At 39.5% G+C, this 17,951-nt stretch overlaps 1 protein-coding gene across 10 annotated transcripts in view; it reads left to right on the plus strand.

The window, feature by feature from the left end:
* CHD7 (chromodomain helicase DNA binding protein 7) overlaps positions 1-17,951 on the plus strand; it is a 270,130-nt gene that overhangs the window by 61,380 nt on the left and 190,799 nt on the right. For 7 of the 10 annotated variants that reach the window (XM_061599721.1, XM_061599738.1, XM_061599660.1 and 4 more), the window contains exon 3: positions 15,422-17,261. In XM_061599721.1, the coding sequence (XP_061455705.1) occupies positions 15,597-17,261 (1,665 nt within the window). In that variant the 5' untranslated portion in view covers positions 15,422-15,596. Of the gene's footprint in view, positions 1-2,972; positions 3,081-7,014; positions 7,094-15,421; positions 17,262-17,951 lie in introns of all 10 variants that reach the window. The other 3 variants (XM_061599686.1, XM_061599694.1, XM_061599676.1) reach the window with 3 other exon arrangements.

The following is a 17,951-nucleotide window of genomic DNA, read 5'->3' on the forward strand; positions in this document are numbered from 1 at the left end:
CATAATATCTCCTCACATTTTATATTGCTGTTATCTCTGTTAAGGATTCTAGAGATAATGTAACCAAAGCCCCTGACACAGGCAGCATTATAAAATCCCCCTGCTGGAATAAAGAAATGCTTGAATGTTCCCATGAATTGTCAAAGTGACTGACAGGTTTTTATATATTATATCAATCCACTTACAAATATTGTTCCTGAACCCAAATCCTTACATACATTCTCTCTCAACAAAAAACCATTCGACTCTGTCATATGCCTTTTCTGTGTCTAAGAACAGGTACATACACTTTTCTTATTTACCTAAACTTTGATGTTTATCTACACACTACTCACTCATTGTTACAAAGATCTCCCTTCAAAAAACCCTGTTTGATCTCTGTTCATGTATCTATTTATTATGCATTTAACCTACCAGCCAGTGTTGATGTTATAATTTTGAACTGTCCTGTATGAGATCACATCTTCGTGCTCTCTCTCTCTCTCTCTCTCTCTCTCTCTCTCTCTCTCTCTCTCTCTCTCTCTCTCTCTCTCTCTCTCTCTCTCTCTCTCTCCCCTCTCCCTCTGCCCCCCTCTCCCTCTGCCTGTACTTTGCTGGTATTCCTTTCTTGTGGCATGATTCAAGTGTAATGCATCGTGTTTAAGGCTGCAGTTAGTAGAGTTTCTATGCTATTGGGAAACTCCTTGTAATATTATACTATAAATATTTCAAGGCCTGGGCCATTTCCATTCTTAAAATGTTTTATAGCTGTTGCACCAGCTCTTGTTCTACTCCAGATAACTCCTATAATCTTCACTAAGTCTAGTAATCTTAGCTGTGACATACAATCTTTAAAATTCTCAATCTTTGTTTCCTGTATTTTTATAGTAAAAGGTGATGAATTCTCTGATAATTGCCTGTGTATCCACAAATGCAGCGTAATTATCTTTACTTTTAATTGTTGTTATCTTAGCCTTGTTCAGAATACATTTGTTTTGTATGTAATGTTCCCTTTATAGACCTGATATCTATTTTTGCTTTGACTTCTTCTAACTGCTTCCTTACTCCTGTTGAACTGTAGTTATCATGCTGCTTTTCTGGAATCTATCTTTCACTAACATAAGTCTTCCTCATTTTACATTTCTGCTTCTTCGGAAAAATGGATTTACTTATTGCGAATTCTTTTTTCTGGTTTCTGTGCCAGCACGTGTATGGCAAATCCTTCACAGTGCATCTTCAGAACATTATAAAGCTAGAGCAGAGATGTTTGGAGGTGGCTGCCCCTCAGTCCAATTTGCATTCCCAAAATGATGGACCCCAGTGTGTTCTGTTTGAATCAAAGCACTACCACAGGAAAATGAAACACCTGCAGTGGAAAGGCAGAAGTCTAATATTGACTGCATAGAAGACCATTCAAAGAACTACACTTAATGGAAGCAACCTGTCTTTAATGGTCTCTGTGCAGACACATGTGACGTCCTTCCCCAGCACCACCAGTGAAGCTCTCATTTGTGGCTACCAGCAGACAGGTTTTCTTCTTACCCTTTTCAGCTCTAGCACAGATTTGACAAATCCCACTGCTAGCCAGAACTACCAGTCACTTTCTGTAACCCAAACTCCCAGAGACTTTGCCTAAGTCTCTGTATAGCTTGTTACTTTGTGACTGTGTGCCTATGCTGTTCCCAACCCCCTTGTATCTTTATATTTAAAGCATACAACTCTGGGTTGCTCTGGATACGTGACTTGTTACAATCTCTCCCTTCACCGCTGCCACCATGAGATACAGTTTCTGTTCAGCCTTGGTAATTACCTTGCTCTCCCTTCTGGTCTGTATATTCCCCCAGCCAAGGATCAGGCCTTTGGTAAACCAAATAAGTATTTATTAAATATCAGAAATATCAAGATTACTTAAGGAATGTTTCACAAGCATATGGTTTCATCTATATTCTGTTAGGTACTTGACTTTTTACTAATTGCCTCAGAACTCCGACTCACTCTCAAACACCACCTCTCAAACCTCCAACCTCTCTCTCAACCTCTCTCTCAACCTCTCAAACACCACCTCAACCACTAAACACCACCTCAAACTCTCAAAGACACCACCTCAACCACAACCTCCCAAATTCAACTGTCATGCTTCCATTTATACTCCCAGCCATTCAAACACTCAGCCAATCATCCAGGATTCTACTGCTCCTGTACTCCCCCCTCCTTTTTCATTCCACTTACCATATGTCTTCTATATAAACAGCACTTACCATATTTACAATATAAGCAGGAACATCACAACACACATGGTAGACCAGTAAGCTTAATCAATATGGCTGTTAATTACTGATGCCTGGGAAACACATTTTTTGAGATTCAAACCTTATGACATGCATTAATGTGCTCAGTAAGGTAGGAAAATTCTGACTCAATATATTATTCTTACTCAATATATTATTGTGTTAAAATGTACTAATAAAAAGTGTGTTTCAAAATGGCAGTTCCAAAATGTTGGAGGATGGAGTTGGAGCTTGGCACAATTAACTGGCAATTTATGACATTTTCTACTGATATGTAATCCCTCTGTGGCAATTGCTGCACTCTTTGCCATAGTGACTTCCTAGTGCCAAAGAATTCTGTAGTTCAGTTTTCTTAAGCTTAAGTACAGGCATTGGTTCTGGAGGTATTGTGACTCAGTCTGCCTCTTTTAGGTAGAATTTGCAGATCCAGGGACTAATCAGAAACGGCTGCCTCTCAAAAGTATTTCTACTCGTCTTCTGTCATTTCTTCAGTCCTTTCACCCTTAATTTGTACCCTATCCCTCCAAATCCTGCCAGTTTCCTTCATATATCCCCCTGCTTCTTTTACATGCACCTCTTCCTCCTATAGCAGCTTTACTGAATTAATTGCTTTTCTCTCTATTCCCAGTTTAATATTATTTTTAAAAATAACCTTTTAATCTCTTACTGATTTCCTTCAACACCTTTCCTGCCCTTTCCCTTCAGATGAGGAAGATCTTCCTGTTCCTAGAACACTTCTGCCATCTTTACTCACCATGCAGGGAGTTTCATCAGTCCAACAAAAAGGCTATAGCACAGCTGGAGGTGGAGTAGGTGAGTGAGGAAGCATAGAGCAGCTGTTGCAGTGAGGCCCAGTGGTGGTCCCTGACTAACCATTTCGAGAACACTTTGGTTTAAACTTTAATGAATATTATTGAAGCTTTTTGAGTCCCCTGTAAGTAAGATGGGATTTTATTAGTGTTGTGGGTTCACATTTGGTAGGATAGTACATCCTGTCTCTTAATCTCCTGTCTCTTAATCTTTTCAATACTCTGTTCCAGGAAAAGTTGGTTCATGGGCTTGTTTAATGTTCTTAGACTGTCATTACATTATTAGTTAAAGCAATTGTATGATACTTTGTAATTGTGGACTGGCGATTTTGATACCCTATATGTTGTTTTAATTGGCCCTAATTTAGAAAGTCTAAAGCAGCGGTTCTTAACCTGGGGTGCACGCACCCCTGGGGGTGCGAGACACTTTTTCTAGGGGTGCAAGGTGTTGTTCAAGAGATTTTAAAAATTCATTTATCTTAGCTAAATAGGCTAAAAACACATTAAAATAATTTTTTTAAAAATGAATGGTATTTTTTCAGGGGGTACAAGAGCATATTTTGGAAATCCAAGGGGTGCTGGCAGTGGAAAAGGTTAAGAACCACTGGTCTAAAGAGAGGCTTGTACTTTGTCCATCCTGTTGTGCATCTAGAGTGTGTCATAGTTCACATGGTTATATAATTCAAATTTCATTAATGTGCTTTCTGTAAATGGTACTGGCATTAAAGATGCATATTGCTGGACTTTGTTAGCTGTCTTTCCCATAGATATTGATAGCCATCATGGCTCCTCCTGTGCTATATAAAGGTGTATATAAGCAAGTTTTCTTATAATATTAACAAAGGCTTTAGGAATTTTGTTGCTGTTATGTGCCTTCAAGTCGATTACGACTTATGGCGACCCTATGAATCAGTGACCTCCAAGAGCATCTGTCATGAACCACTGTGACGCCCTTCCCTGGCTCTCCCTGTAAGGTTCCTACCTGCTCGTGGCTACTGCCTTTCACTAGGCACCACCAGGGACTCCACCAGTCCGGACTGTCCTTTTTTATGGTTTCTCTCTCCGCTCTAGCACAGATCTCAATAGATCCCCCTGCTGGGCAGCACCACCAGTCACGTTCTACAACCAATGTTCCCAGAGACCTTGCCTGAGTCTCTCTATCCGGTTACATTTGTGACTGCGTGCCTATGCTGTTCCCAACCCCCTTGTATCAATGCAGATAACTCATAACTCGGGGTTGCTCTGGATACTTATAATGCTATCTTCTCCTCTTCACCGCTGCCACCATTTGTTACTGTTTCCCTTCAGCCTTGGTTATTACCTTACCCTCCCTTCTGGTCTGTGAAACCCCAGCCAAGGATCAGGCCTTCGGTAAACCAAAATAGTATTTATTAAATAACATTAATAACAAGATAACTTTGATAATGATCTACAAGCTTATGGTTTTATCTATTACTGTGATATTTGACTTATTACTAATCCGAACTCCACCTCCCTCTTTCTCCACACTCTCCTGACATACACCAACTCACACCCACCTCCAAACTCCACCAAAACAACCCACTCACGTCCACCCAGATTCAACTGTCATCCTTCCATTTATACTCTCAGCCATCCAAACACTCAGCCAATCATCCAGCATTCTACTGCTCATTTACTCCCCCCTCCTCTTTCATTCTACTTACCATGTATCTTCTATACAAACAGCACTTACCATATTTACATTAATACAGGAACATCACAACCACCCTGTTCAGATCTTGTAAGTTCAGGTCTGTGGCTTCCTTGATGGAATTAATCCATCTCTTGTTTGGCCTTCTTTTTCTACTTCCTTCTGTTTTTCCCAGCATTATTGTCTTTTCTAGTGAATCGTGCCTTCTCATTATATGTCCAAAGTATGATAACCTCTGTTTCATCATTTTAGCTTCTAATGACAGTTCTGGCTTAATTTGTTCTAACACCCAATTATTTGTCTTTTCCACAATCCATGGTATGCGCTCTCCTCCAACACTACATTTCAAATGACTTGTTTTTTCTCTTTATCCGCTTTTTTCACTGTCCAGCGTTCACATCCATACATAGAGATGGGGAATACCATGGTCTGAATGATCCTGACTTTAGTGTTCAGTGATATATCTTTGAATTTGAGGACCTTTTCTAGTTCTCTCATAACTGCCCTCACCAGTCCTAGTCTTCTGTTGTCATTACTTTTGTCTTTTTGACATTCAGCTGTAGTCCTACTGTTGTGCTTTCCTCTTTAATTCTCATCGGCATTTGTTTGAAATCATTGCTGGTTTCTGCTAGTACTATGGTATTGTCTGCATATCTAAAATTATTGCTATTTCTCCCTCCAGTTTTCATGCCTCCTTCATCTTGGTCCAATCTCGCTTTCCATATGATATGTTCTGTATATAGATTAAACAAATAGTGTGATAAAATACACACCTATCTCACACCCTTTCCGATTTGGAACCAATCAGTTTCCCCATAGGAATCCTTAGGATTTCAGGGCTTGAAAAGCTGTGACTTGAACTCTTCTTTTCTATCTCTCATCCTGTAGTCAAAATATAATACCTGTCAGCGTGCAACGTTCTGCTTGCAAGGTGGAAGTTGCAGCAGTTGCATTATTTGGAAAAGTAAAACAAAAAATGTGCATAAGCATCTTGTTTAAAATCAGAAATGTAGCTGTTCTAAAATGAGACACGTTATGAGTAATCCTTTTACATTTTACTGATGTAGTAATGTGCGTGGGTATATGGTTTCTGAACAGATACATATGGTAAACTTCTGGTATTTAAGAAAGGAGATGTACAAGCAAACATTATTAAACTTCAAAAGGAATAAACTCAAATAAACTAAAATATAGGAAACTTCAGTAGGCAGGATAACCAAGGCTGCAACCCTGTGCATATTTTCTTGGGAGAAAGCCCTATAGAACATAGTAGGTCTGTCTTCTGAATCAGTGTATGTTTGGATTTAGTTTTAGTCATTAGTGCAGATCCATTGAAATCCAAGGGACATATTAGGAGTGACTGACTAAAGTCCTGTTCATTTCATTGGGTCTGCTCTGAGCATGCCTAAATTTGAATAAAACCCATAAGAGTGCGCTTGCACACTATAATTTGTCAAGACTTTTCTTTACATCATAGTTTTTTCTTTATTTTTTAATGGGAGAGGTGAAAACAGGTTCTTACTATTTTGAATTAATTTCGCTGACATTTGACAGTTCAGATGTGATCAGCATGAATGTCAAAAGGTAACTGATAATTTCTGTAACCATTCTTCATACAGAAATATGTTTCAGTATTTTATGTACAAAAAACATTGTTATATATAATAGATATTGGGGAAAGTGTTCCTGAGTAACTTAGCTGTACTGATTATTTTCTAATGTTTTAACATTTTGTTATGTTTAGGTTTCTTCCATAATGCATAATGTTCAATGTGAAATTTTGCTTAATGCTACTGTTTTGCATGTTAGAAAATGAATGAGGCAGCCATGCATTAATAGCCATAGCCCAGTGCAAAGCCTCCAGCTTACTGTTGTGACCTCTGCCCTTTTGTATCCTGTGTCACTCAGCTTGCTATGGGCTCAAGTTGATTTCTGATGGATATGTTTTCCCCCCAAACACATATGTGGTGCTCTTGCAAAGAGAACAGAGAAATTATTTTCAGCTACAGCCCTACCAAGCTTGAAAAAAGAATAATCATAGTGTGCACAAGAGGAGCCTTTTTGAACAGGGGCCTCCATAACATAGTGAAGACAGAGTAATCTTGTATTTTATAATGTGAAAAATGCTGCCTTTCCAATCGTTTTTAAGTGCAAGAGAGGTAGGAAATTGCCAGATGACTTTAGTTAACGAGTGACAAATGCAGGATATATACAAAAAAACTTGTCCAATAATGAAAGTAACACGTTGTGCTTGGTGCTTTTTCAGAATATTAGTATGTGGCTATTGGCTGTGCCTCTTGAATCGTCCCCTGGCTTAGTGTCAACTTTATACAACAGTGTAATTGGTAAGAGATTTTGATGTTGGCTGGCAGCAATATAGCTTTTTCTCTCACCGCACTCTATTTTGTTCTGGTCATTTTGACACACTGTTGCACATTCATTGGATCAGTCGTTTGAAATAGATAGAAAGTAAGGTTTATTTCACTGCTCATTTTCCTCTTGAGAAATACTGTAAATGTAAAATACTTGGGAATTTAAACAGATATATTCTGAATGTTTAACATTCCTGGGGAGGTTTTGAAAACAATCCCTGACAAAATTTTAATGCCTCTTTTGACCTCCTGGTAGCTAGTGTTACCAAAACAAAGTATTTTAATATTATAATCAGTATAATGGTTTGTACTGAAGAAATTTCTGGCTCTATAGGATAGTGTTGTGAGCTCACTCCACTTTTCCAAATCGTTCAATTTAAGGAAGTATAAGGGCTACTAAACTATTTAAAAATGGTCATATTTCTGAGTCTGTATTACTTTGTACATTAGTTTACATTATTTTAAAAATTGAAACTTTGGTTTACAGATAGGACTAAGTGTTGCTTTTTCCTATTAATTTTAATAATTAGTAGTGTTTCCTATTTAGGGTTATGGTTTAAGGTAAACTGTCTTGGGGTACCAACATTTTTGGGCTTGTGGTCACATTTGCAAATTGGAGAAAGGGTCGTGGGCAGCACACACTGCAATTTATTCCATTAACTATAGTGGAATGCTTCTTTCAAGCCTAATGTCAGTGGGGGAAGGGATTTGTGTGAGTACTAGGGAAGGTCTCTATGGACATTTGCACCTCTGGGTGCCATGTTGGCTAATCCTGCCTTACAAGAATATGGAGTCTGTGTAATACAGTCTTGCAAATAGCAACTTGCCTGGCCTGTTTTGGCAAGTAAGAATTGGCCTCAGGTAACTTGACAAGGCCCCATAGTCCTACTCATCAGGCTTTTATCTCATCCTGTAAAGATGCACATTCTGGAGTTGCATACTGGGGTTCCCTGGGCTTAGTAGCCCATCAAGCATTCTACTTTGTTCCCAGGCACCTGGATGTCTGGCAGTTCTCTGTCCTTGTCTCAGAGAGCACAGTGGCCAGGAGGTGTCAGAGTGTGATTCTGAGGGGAAAGCAGAAAAGGGTGGAGATTGTTAGGAAACCTCACACATGCACACATTTTCTTACATTTTTATTCTTCCATCATGAAACCCAAAGTAGTATAAATGTGGTTCCCAGACTCCTATCCAGGTACTGACCAGACCTCGACCTGCTTAACTTCAGCAAGGTGATGGTCTCATCTGTCTTCAGACTATACCCTGGGGTAACTGCTAGTGAGCAGGGGAATTGCCCTGACTGGCACACTTTTTACATTGACCAGAAGGCATAGAGTGATCTTTGTTGTTGTTATGTGCCTTCCAGTCGATACGGCTTATGGCAACCCTATGAATCAGTGACCTCCAAGGGCATCTGTCATGAACCACCCTGTTCAGATCTTGTAAGTTCAGGTCTGTGGCTTCCTTGATGGAATCAATCCATCTCTTGTTTGGCCTTTCTCTTTTTCTACTCCCTTCTGTTTTTCCCAGCATTATTGTCTTTTCTAGTGAATCATGTCTTCTCATGATGTGTCCAAAGTATGATAATCTCAGTTTCATCATTTTAGCTTCTAATGATAGTTCTGGTTTAATTTGTTCTAACACCCAATTATTTGTCTTTTTCGCAATCCATGGTATGCGCAAAGCTCTCCTCCAACACCACATTTCAAATGAGTTGATTTTTCATGTGTGATCTTTACTAAGTAGCTTATATCTCAGTTTTCTTCATGAAGGGAAATCAAAGCAGCTTACATAAAGCAAAATATAAAATTCAACAAACCAAATACTAGCAGAGTTGTAAATGACTTTTCCCAGTCATTTAAGGGTAGGTGTACAGTATGTATGAGTGAGAAAGAGCAAGAATGAGAAATTTCAAGTTGGAAGAGTGTGATGACAATTTCTAAAATAAAATTATCTCACTTGCTCAGCTCTTTGGACATGCCAAAATTAATATTTTATAGTTTCAGTTCATTCATTTTTTCTCTTTAAAATGTAAACTATGTAAGAGAAGTGTGCTGTTGAGTTGTCTTTATTTATAGTGCTTTGAATTGGTTGGAATAGAACATTTAAACTACATTCTCCCCGCGCGCCATAATTTCAGGTCAGTTTCAACTATTTGTTAAACTGTTTAACTATTGGAAAAAGATTAATGATACTTATGTATCAATTATAGCATACAGCAAATATGCTAAGTATGCTAGACTGCTGTAATGCGCTGTATGTGGGGCCTGGTTTGGAAGCTGCAGCTTGTGCAAAATGCAGCTGCTAGAGTACTTAGCGGGACATCCAGGTTTATGTGTAGGAAGATCTGCATTGACTCTCTGTGAGCTACTGAGCCAGGTTCACGGTTTTGTTGACATTTAAAGCCCTAAACACCTTGGGACCCAAATACTTAGATGACTGCCTCCCCTGGTACCGACCACGGCAATCTTTATGGTCTTCTGAGGAGACCCTCACTTGGGTCAGTGATTGTCACTTGGTAACAATGCTGAAGTGGGCCTTCTCAGTGATAGTACCCATGCTTTGGAATGCCCTCCCTTGGGTAGTGGTGTGGTGGGCACTGTAGTGACCTTAAAACACCTATTAAAAACAGAAAAGCTTTCCTGGACTCTGACTCTTAATTTTTTTGTTTTGAACACTGCTCAGTTTTATTTGTGATATACAGTTGTATTGTTTAAAAAAAATTATAGGAAATTTTATTGAATGCTGTATTTTATTTTTATGAAAACTTTGCGATTTTTAAAAATTAATTTAAGCAGTCTAAAATTGCAATTAATAAATGAATCCAAATGGATTTAGGGCATTGGAAAATTTCTTGATTCAGAAAGTTCTGTAAAATCCACATTGCTGATCCTCCTCCAATGTAACTCTGTATAACACCGCCATTTGGTGCTGTCTAAAGTGTGGCTGATAATTCTTGTATAAGCTGCTTGACCTCAGTAAGCTGCCAACTCTTATGAAAATTATGTACTTTCAGTTTCTTCTGTAAAGCAACTTCTATGCCAAATACCTGTTAGACAGAAATATAATAGATAGATAAATAAGGAGCAAAGCAAACTTTCTCCATGAAATCACTTATTTGTGACCTTTAACTCTGAAGCTATATTGAAGATACAAAATAAATGATTCCTGTATTTTTATTTATTTATACAGGTCTTTGAGAGAACCTACATGCTAGGTGTTAACAGTAGGTTTTTGCAGAAAGTAACATGGCACATATAATTTGAACTGATCTTCATTGTAATAAGAAAGTGATGAACAGAGAAAATACCAACATGGAAATTTCACTCAGTTTTCTAATAGTGCTCTATTGATAAGATGGACTAAGTGGCCTATTTCTCAAAAACTTTCTGAATTTTTGTCTTTTGTAATAAAATGACTCATTAAAACCTCTGTTTAGTTAACAAGCTACAGCAGAATTTGTCTTGTAACACATTTTTGAGAGAGTAAGAGGTAGTGTTGGATGATTGCTGCTTCAGATACCTTGCTGTTAATAGTCTGCATAGTACAAATAACAGGCTGTATTTCTAAACAGTATATCTTCAGTGCACACGCTTTTGAAAAATGGGTCATTGGAGACAATTAGCGCCCATGGAGCTCAAGATGCATGCTGTTTAAGAGTATGGTTTGTTCTCTTGCATAAAGGCCACAATTCTGGATCTACTTAAGGCAACTCTAGTTTTATGCAACAAGCACCATTACTACATGAACACCAATGTGTTTTATTCCCCCTGCAGCAAATTTTGGAGAAGACATGTTTTAAAATAGGCATGCATATGCATTTGAGAGCCTTGGCCCAGTCAGTGCTCCCAGATGTTTAAATGTTGTCTTGTCCACTGTTGTGTTTAGTGTTTAAAACCAGAGTAACAGTGGTGTACACACAAGACTGGTTTGTTGTTGCCTTTAAATATATACAGTTTACTGTCAGTTGACAAATAATGATTTAAATCACTTTCACTTCTATTTCTGGCAACTTACACATACATAATTACACGATACTAATTTCAATCATTTTAAGAATCAACTTATGTGTATTGAAAATTGTGTTCTATCATGGTTAAGTGATCCTTAGTTAAGTGAGCACTCAAATGCGTTGAAGTGCAAAATTTACATTTTCTTATCTAAACTTTATGCCCCCTTAGTGTTGCTTGAATTTGATACACTTAAATATGTAATTTGACACTTGCTATCTTTCCTCTATGAGTAGTATTTACTTCAGGTGATGCACCTAAATATTTTATTTATTTGGAATATTTATGCACCACCTGCTAGCTGAAGATTTTGAGGTTGCTTTCACAATATTTGAGTATGGTAAAAAAAAAAAAGGTGGGTTACTAGGACTGAACAAAAATGTATACAAGTTTCCACACTATCCTCAAGGCCAGTGGTTCCCAACCTTTATGAGCATGGGACCCCCTTTATAAGCTGAAAATTTTTTGTGACCCCCTCCCCCCAGGGAGGCAGGCTGGCTGCCAGGAAGGAAGGGGGAAAGCAGCCTTTCTTTGCAGCCTTGCTTCTTTTTGCTTCACAAAAACCCCTCTCCTCTCATTCTAAGTAAGGGTGTTGTCAGTAGGAGGCAGTGCAAGGAGACGGGAGTCAGTGATAGTAATCCCCTCTTCTTCCTGGTAGCCCCACCCTCAGCCTCCTTTGGCATCTGCCATGTATTTTATAGGCGCCTGCCCTTGGTGCACCTGAAAGACGCTCTGGTGCTTCAGCAAAAGGCCTCCCCTCTCGTTTGGAGCAAGGGGGAGGTGTCATCTGCAGCACCAGTGGAAAGCAGACAGTGTCGAGGGAGTGAAGACTTTTAAAAAAATTAATAAATACTTCATTTCTTTACTGTTCATGGCCCTCTCTAGATTACTTCGTGGCCCCCCTGGGGGTCCCGGCCCCCAGGTTGGGAACCACTGCTCAAGGCCAAGCTACATGTGGCGTTCATCACATGTGCTGTAACAGTTGGGTGGCCTTTAGGCCTTTGGCTCTTGCTGTGGTCCCTATCCGGACCATCCTCAGTTCTTAGTATTTCTCCAAGAAAAATCCTACTCTCAAACACAAACAATTGTTTTTAGATTTTATTTAAAATTGTGGGTATGCAACCTTTGTGAATCAGAGCCAGGGCTTGCCTCCCCAGTTTCATCTCTGAATTGTGTAACTGCATATTGTACACAATATAAAGACGTGTGGTTGAACTGGTAAGTATAAGAACATGTTTCAGTAGGAGAAACAAAAGCATTTATTTTTGACATTTGTATGCCATCTCCTAGCATAGAGTCCTCTAGGAGACTTACAATAAATTAAAACAAAACAAAACACCTTTTAAAAGCAGGGAAACTACGCAAGTACAAGAATACAGAAGACCATCTACAAACTAAGAATTGTGGTCTAAGGTTGGGTTGGGCCTTACCTCTCTCTGTCTGGGTGGTTTCTGAATGGTTATGTCCTATAAAATTCCACCCAACTAAGTTTTATCTCTTTACTGTTTAGAATCACCATGCAATCAGTAGGGAAAGTTGTTCATAGGTCTGAAGTATTGTGCCTCAATATGCTGATAATACTCTGGAACTTCTGCCCCTGGGAGGGTCACTAGATCCAATCTTTGGTTTTCTTACAGAAAATAGTGCATGCTTGCCTCTTCCAAAAGCATTTGTTGTGGTCTGTTTGCTGTTAAACTGGTGGTTTGTAATATTTTATTATAGTTTATGCTGGATTTGATTTATTTAGTTTTCTTAATTTTTCACCTGCTTTGGGACTATGTTTTAAAGAAATATATGAAAGAAAAATCAACTGTAGGTTACTGTTTCTAGCAGATACAAGTCAACCGTTTCTGAAACCTCTCAAGTGGGTCATGAAAACAACAGTCATCACCTGCAGTTAATCACTCTCCTCTGGAGGTTCCATTTATCTTTCATGGCTAATAGGTCTATCAGTGCCTATTATCCACAAATCTGTCTTTTTAAAGCCGTCTAAGCTATTATAATGAATTCCATAAAATGTAACATTTATATAGCACTTTAGAATGTTTAGAACTTTACAAGGGTTAAATATGCATTGTCTCAGTAATCCTTACAATATCTCTGGGAGTTAGGTCTGTAAGTGGGACCTATAAAAATTGTTGCAGTGTACTCCCACCCCTAGAAATGTTCATTTTCTGGGCAGGCTGGAGCCCCATAGTGCTGTTCAGGGCTTTTGGGCTGAGGAGATGGGGAAGGGAAAAACGGCATACACTCCTAGGCCTTCCCCAGCTGTGTTTTGTAGCACTTTGGTTTGAGGCTGACTGCCAGTTCCAAACCTGAGCGTTTCCTCTCCAATCTCCTCCATTTTTCAACTGACATCCTAATATTCTGTGTCTGCTGAGCTGAAAGGATAACATTGTTGGTGCCAGCCACACTTGTGAGGGAAGGGCAGGTCATGTTAGGGGTGCCACCTCTGAGAAAGGCTATTCTCATATCATCACAGAATGCATCAACTCTGGATGCAAGACATTGAGAAGGGCCTCTCCTTCAGATGTTAACTAGGCAGGACAAGAGAGGTTCATGCTTTATAGACACACAGAAAATCGGAGAAGGGGGTCCAGCTTAGCCTTATCCCTGGTGGCATGTACTTTTCTTCCCACATGGATGGATATATAGTGCAGGTGTTTCCAGTGGTGTGGGTTTTCCAAAAATTTTAATTGGATAATTTTCCAGAAAATGTTCTTATGCAAATTAGGGTAATGTGCGTAGGAACATTTTCTCATGCCCTAGGGAGTGTTGTAAGTAAAACAAGCATGTTAAATTATATTTACTAAACAAAGATAAAAACTTTGAAGCTGCCAAGGGCGGTTTAAAAGCGTAATTAAATAAATAAATAAATAAATAAATTTCTAAAGAACTTATGATGCAGAAAATTTTCCAGCGGGTTGGGGAGTCCATCCTACATCACAGAGTTTTTCACCTTGGTGAGAATTTTGTTCCTTTATCTCATGTCAGATTAGGTAAGGTTTCTTAATTAATTAATTAAACAATCCATAACGTGAAAAAAATGGACTGCCTTTAAGTTGATTCCAACTTATGGCGACCCTATGAATAGGGTTTTCATGGTAAGCAGTATTCAGAGGCGGTTTACCATTGCCTTCCTCTGAAGCTGAGAGTCAGTGACTGGCCCAAGGTCACCCAGTGAGCTTCATGGCTGTGTAAGGATTGAAACTGGATTCCTTGTTTTAAATAATTCTACATTGACTACTAGTAATTACCCCACTTTCGTGAGGGAGCTCAGAAATTATGGTTTGCATTAAAATATTTTGTAGAATGAGCTAGTATGTGATTCCTGAATGTCATCTTCCTTGTCCCCAATAGCATATTTGCTGCGTATGTTTCTTCTAGTCATCTGATCTTAACAATTTTTTCTTAAATACTCAAATTACATGAAGTAGCATACCTAGGTGAAATTTCTCTTTAAAGCTAGTGTAGCATGTTGGCTAGGAGGCAGAGATACTAATAAGGAAGCTTCCTGTTCAGATTTCGCCTTTGCCATGAACTTGCTAGATTGCCTTGGGCAAGCCATGTGCTGTTAGCCTCGGTCATCCTATCTACAGTATGGCAGATAATACTGACTTACTTTACACGGTTATTGTGAAAATTATCCATGTCACGATACATGTGAACGCTTGAAAGCACTATGTACAAATGTTAAGAGTTAAGTTTGAATGTTGTGTTAATATCCAGTTTACAGCTTCATTGCATATCAAGTGTGCCTTATAATTTATTTAAATGCATGGTTAGTTAACCGAGCAACAGGATTTTATGACTTCTAGAAGAAATTAACCTTAAGAACTAAGCATATAACTAATTTAGCTTATTGTAGTTGTTGCTGCTTGCTCACTCATTTTTGATTATTCTGCTCAAGGGAATAAGGTTAAGGACATGCTGTTGGTAACTAGAGCATTTTCAGGGTTTTAGTTCAGCAGATGGGCTGCTTGGCTATATTCATACATCTGACTGCCTGCTGCGGCAGCTGCTTCAGCTGCCTGTTGTGTTCTTTTGTTCTGTTCTACCCAGGAATGGAACACAAGGAAGTATAGTGAATGGATTAATTTAAGGTTACTGTTTCCTGGCTTTCTAGTTTCTTATCATAATCAAGCTTCATATGAGTTTTTCTTAAAATGAAATATTCAAAGCTCAAGATTTGAAAAAGATCCATTTAGAATTGCAGAAAGATCTGGTGCATTTAAATAAAACTTGTATTTTGCTTCCAACCTAATTTTTAAAATTCTTTTCTTTTTCTGTTTAGGACTGGAAACACAAATTTGCCTGACACTCTGTGGTCCAAAAGAATTAAGGAAATATGGAATGACATGAAGGCGATTAGTTGAGGATTAAAGGCTTTGAAGACAAACACCTCAGTGAGGTGAAGCACGAACTAGTTTTCTGGTTGTAGCGCTGAGACGCTGTGTGTTGGAACAAAGATGGCAGATCCAGGGATGATGAGTCTGTTTGGAGAAGATGGGAATATTTTTACTGAAGGACTGGAGGGCTTGGGGGAATGTGGATACCCTGAAAACACAGTAAACCCTATGGGACAACAAATGCCCATTGATCAAGGATTTGCCTCATTGCAGTCACCCCTCCACCATCCTCCTACTAGTCAAAATCAAGCAAAGTTGACCCACTTTGATCACTATAATCAGTATGAACAGCAGAAAATGCATTTGATGGATCAGCCCAACAGAATGATGAGCAATGCTCCTGGAAATGGTATAGCATCTCCTCACTCACAGTATCATAATCCTCCAGTTGCTCATGGTGGCAGTACTGGTAATCAAATGGGAGTCTATTCTGGTATGCAAAGCGAAAGGCATGGGCAACCCTTTGTAGATGGTAGTTCTATGTGGGGGCCACGGGCAGTTCAAGTCCCAGACCAGATAAGAGCACCATACCAGCAGCAACCACCACCACCTGCTCAGCCACCACCACCAGCGCCATCAGGACCACCTGGACAGGGACATCCTCAGCACATACAGCAGATGGGAAATTACATGGCTCGTGGTGATTTTTCAATGCAGCAGCATGGTCAGCCACAACAGCAGAGGATAAACCAGTTTTCTCAAAGCCAGGAAGGTCTTAATCAGGGAAATCCTTTCATTGCCACCTCAGGACCTGGCCACATGTCTCATGTGCCCCAACAGAATCCAAGCATGGGGCCGTCTTTACGACATCCTGTGCAACAATTTCATCATCATCCTCCCACTGCTCTCCATGGAGAATCAGTAGCCCATGGTCCCAGATTCTCCCCTAACCCTCCTCAGCAGGGTGCTGTTAGGCCACAAACACTTAATTTTAATTCTCGGGGCCAGACAGTACCTTCACCTACTATAAACAACTCAGGGCAGTATTCTCGCTATCCTTACAGTAACATAAATCAGGGATTAGTAAACAATACAGGGATGAATCAGAATTTAGGCCTTACAAATAACACTCCAATGAATCAGTCTGTACCTAGGTACCCAAATGCCGTAGGGTTTCCATCTAACAGTGGTCAAGGACTAATGCACCAGCAGCCCCTTCACCCTAGTGGCTCACTTAACCAAATGAACACACAAACTATGCACCCTTCACAGCCTCAGGGAACCTATGCTTCTCCACCTCCCATGTCACCTATGAAAGCAATGAGTAATCCAGCAGGTACCCCTCCTCCACAAGTTAGACCTGGTAGTGCTGGAATACCAATGGAAGTTGGCAGTTATCCAAATATGCCCCATCCTCCGCCATCTCACCAGCCACCTGGTGCCATGGGAATTGGACAGAGGAGTATGGGCCCTCGGAATATACAACAGAATCGTCCGTTCATGGGTATAACTTCAGCCCCACGGGAAATGGGCAGCCACATGAGACCAAATGGCTGTCCAGGTGTTGGTCTTGCTGATCCACAAGCAATACAAGAACGATTAATATCTGGTCAGCAGCATCCCACTCAGTCATCTTTTCAGCAGCAAATGCCAACATGTCCTCCCATGCCTTCTCATCCAGGCATTCACCATCAGTCTTCACCACCACCACATCCTCACCATCAGCCTTGGGGGCAGCTTCACCAGTCACCACAGAACACACCACAAAAAGTGCCTGTCCTTCAGGTAGGTAACATGCTATTGAAAATGGAATTATCTTCAAATAACGTTTGCTTAAAAGAATTTTATCTTGACACTTTTTTTGGTATTTGTAGATACATGGCTATTTTGTTTTGTTTATGGTAGCTCTATTATGGACTGCCTTCAAGTCGATTCCGACTTATGGCGACCCTATGAATAGGGTTTTCATGGTAAGCGGTATTCAGAGGGGGTTTACCATTGCCTTCCTCTGAGGCTGAGAGGTAGTGACTGACCCAAGAGCTTCATGGCTATGTGGGGATTCGAACCCTGGTCTCCCAGGTCGTAGTCCAACACCTTAACCACTACACCACACTGTTTCTCAGCTCTATTATATAGAGAACTAAAATCTCAAGGTGCATTGTTTTAGCATAATCCTCTGTGTAGTTGTTTTTGGTTATTTGCCAGTGGTTTTTAGGAATTGGTTTTGTGTGTGTGTGTTTAATTTATGTTCCACTCCACCCTGGTGTCAGTACTGATAGATGGTACTTATTTATTTATTTAAATAAATATATTAGTGTATTCAACAAAATGACATATACTTGCCATTGTATAATATTTCTGTCATACTTAGTCCATACTTTTCGAATTTTAGCTATAATGTGTAAATGAAGTGTCCAATTTAAAATTGTAAAACTGTGTCGGAAATTTAATGAATTCTTTTACAGATAACTAATT

This window comes from Rhineura floridana, chromosome 1 (assembly GCF_030035675.1).
Source record: "Rhineura floridana isolate rRhiFlo1 chromosome 1, rRhiFlo1.hap2, whole genome shotgun sequence".
NCBI lineage: Eukaryota > Metazoa > Chordata > Lepidosauria > Squamata > Rhineuridae > Rhineura > Rhineura floridana.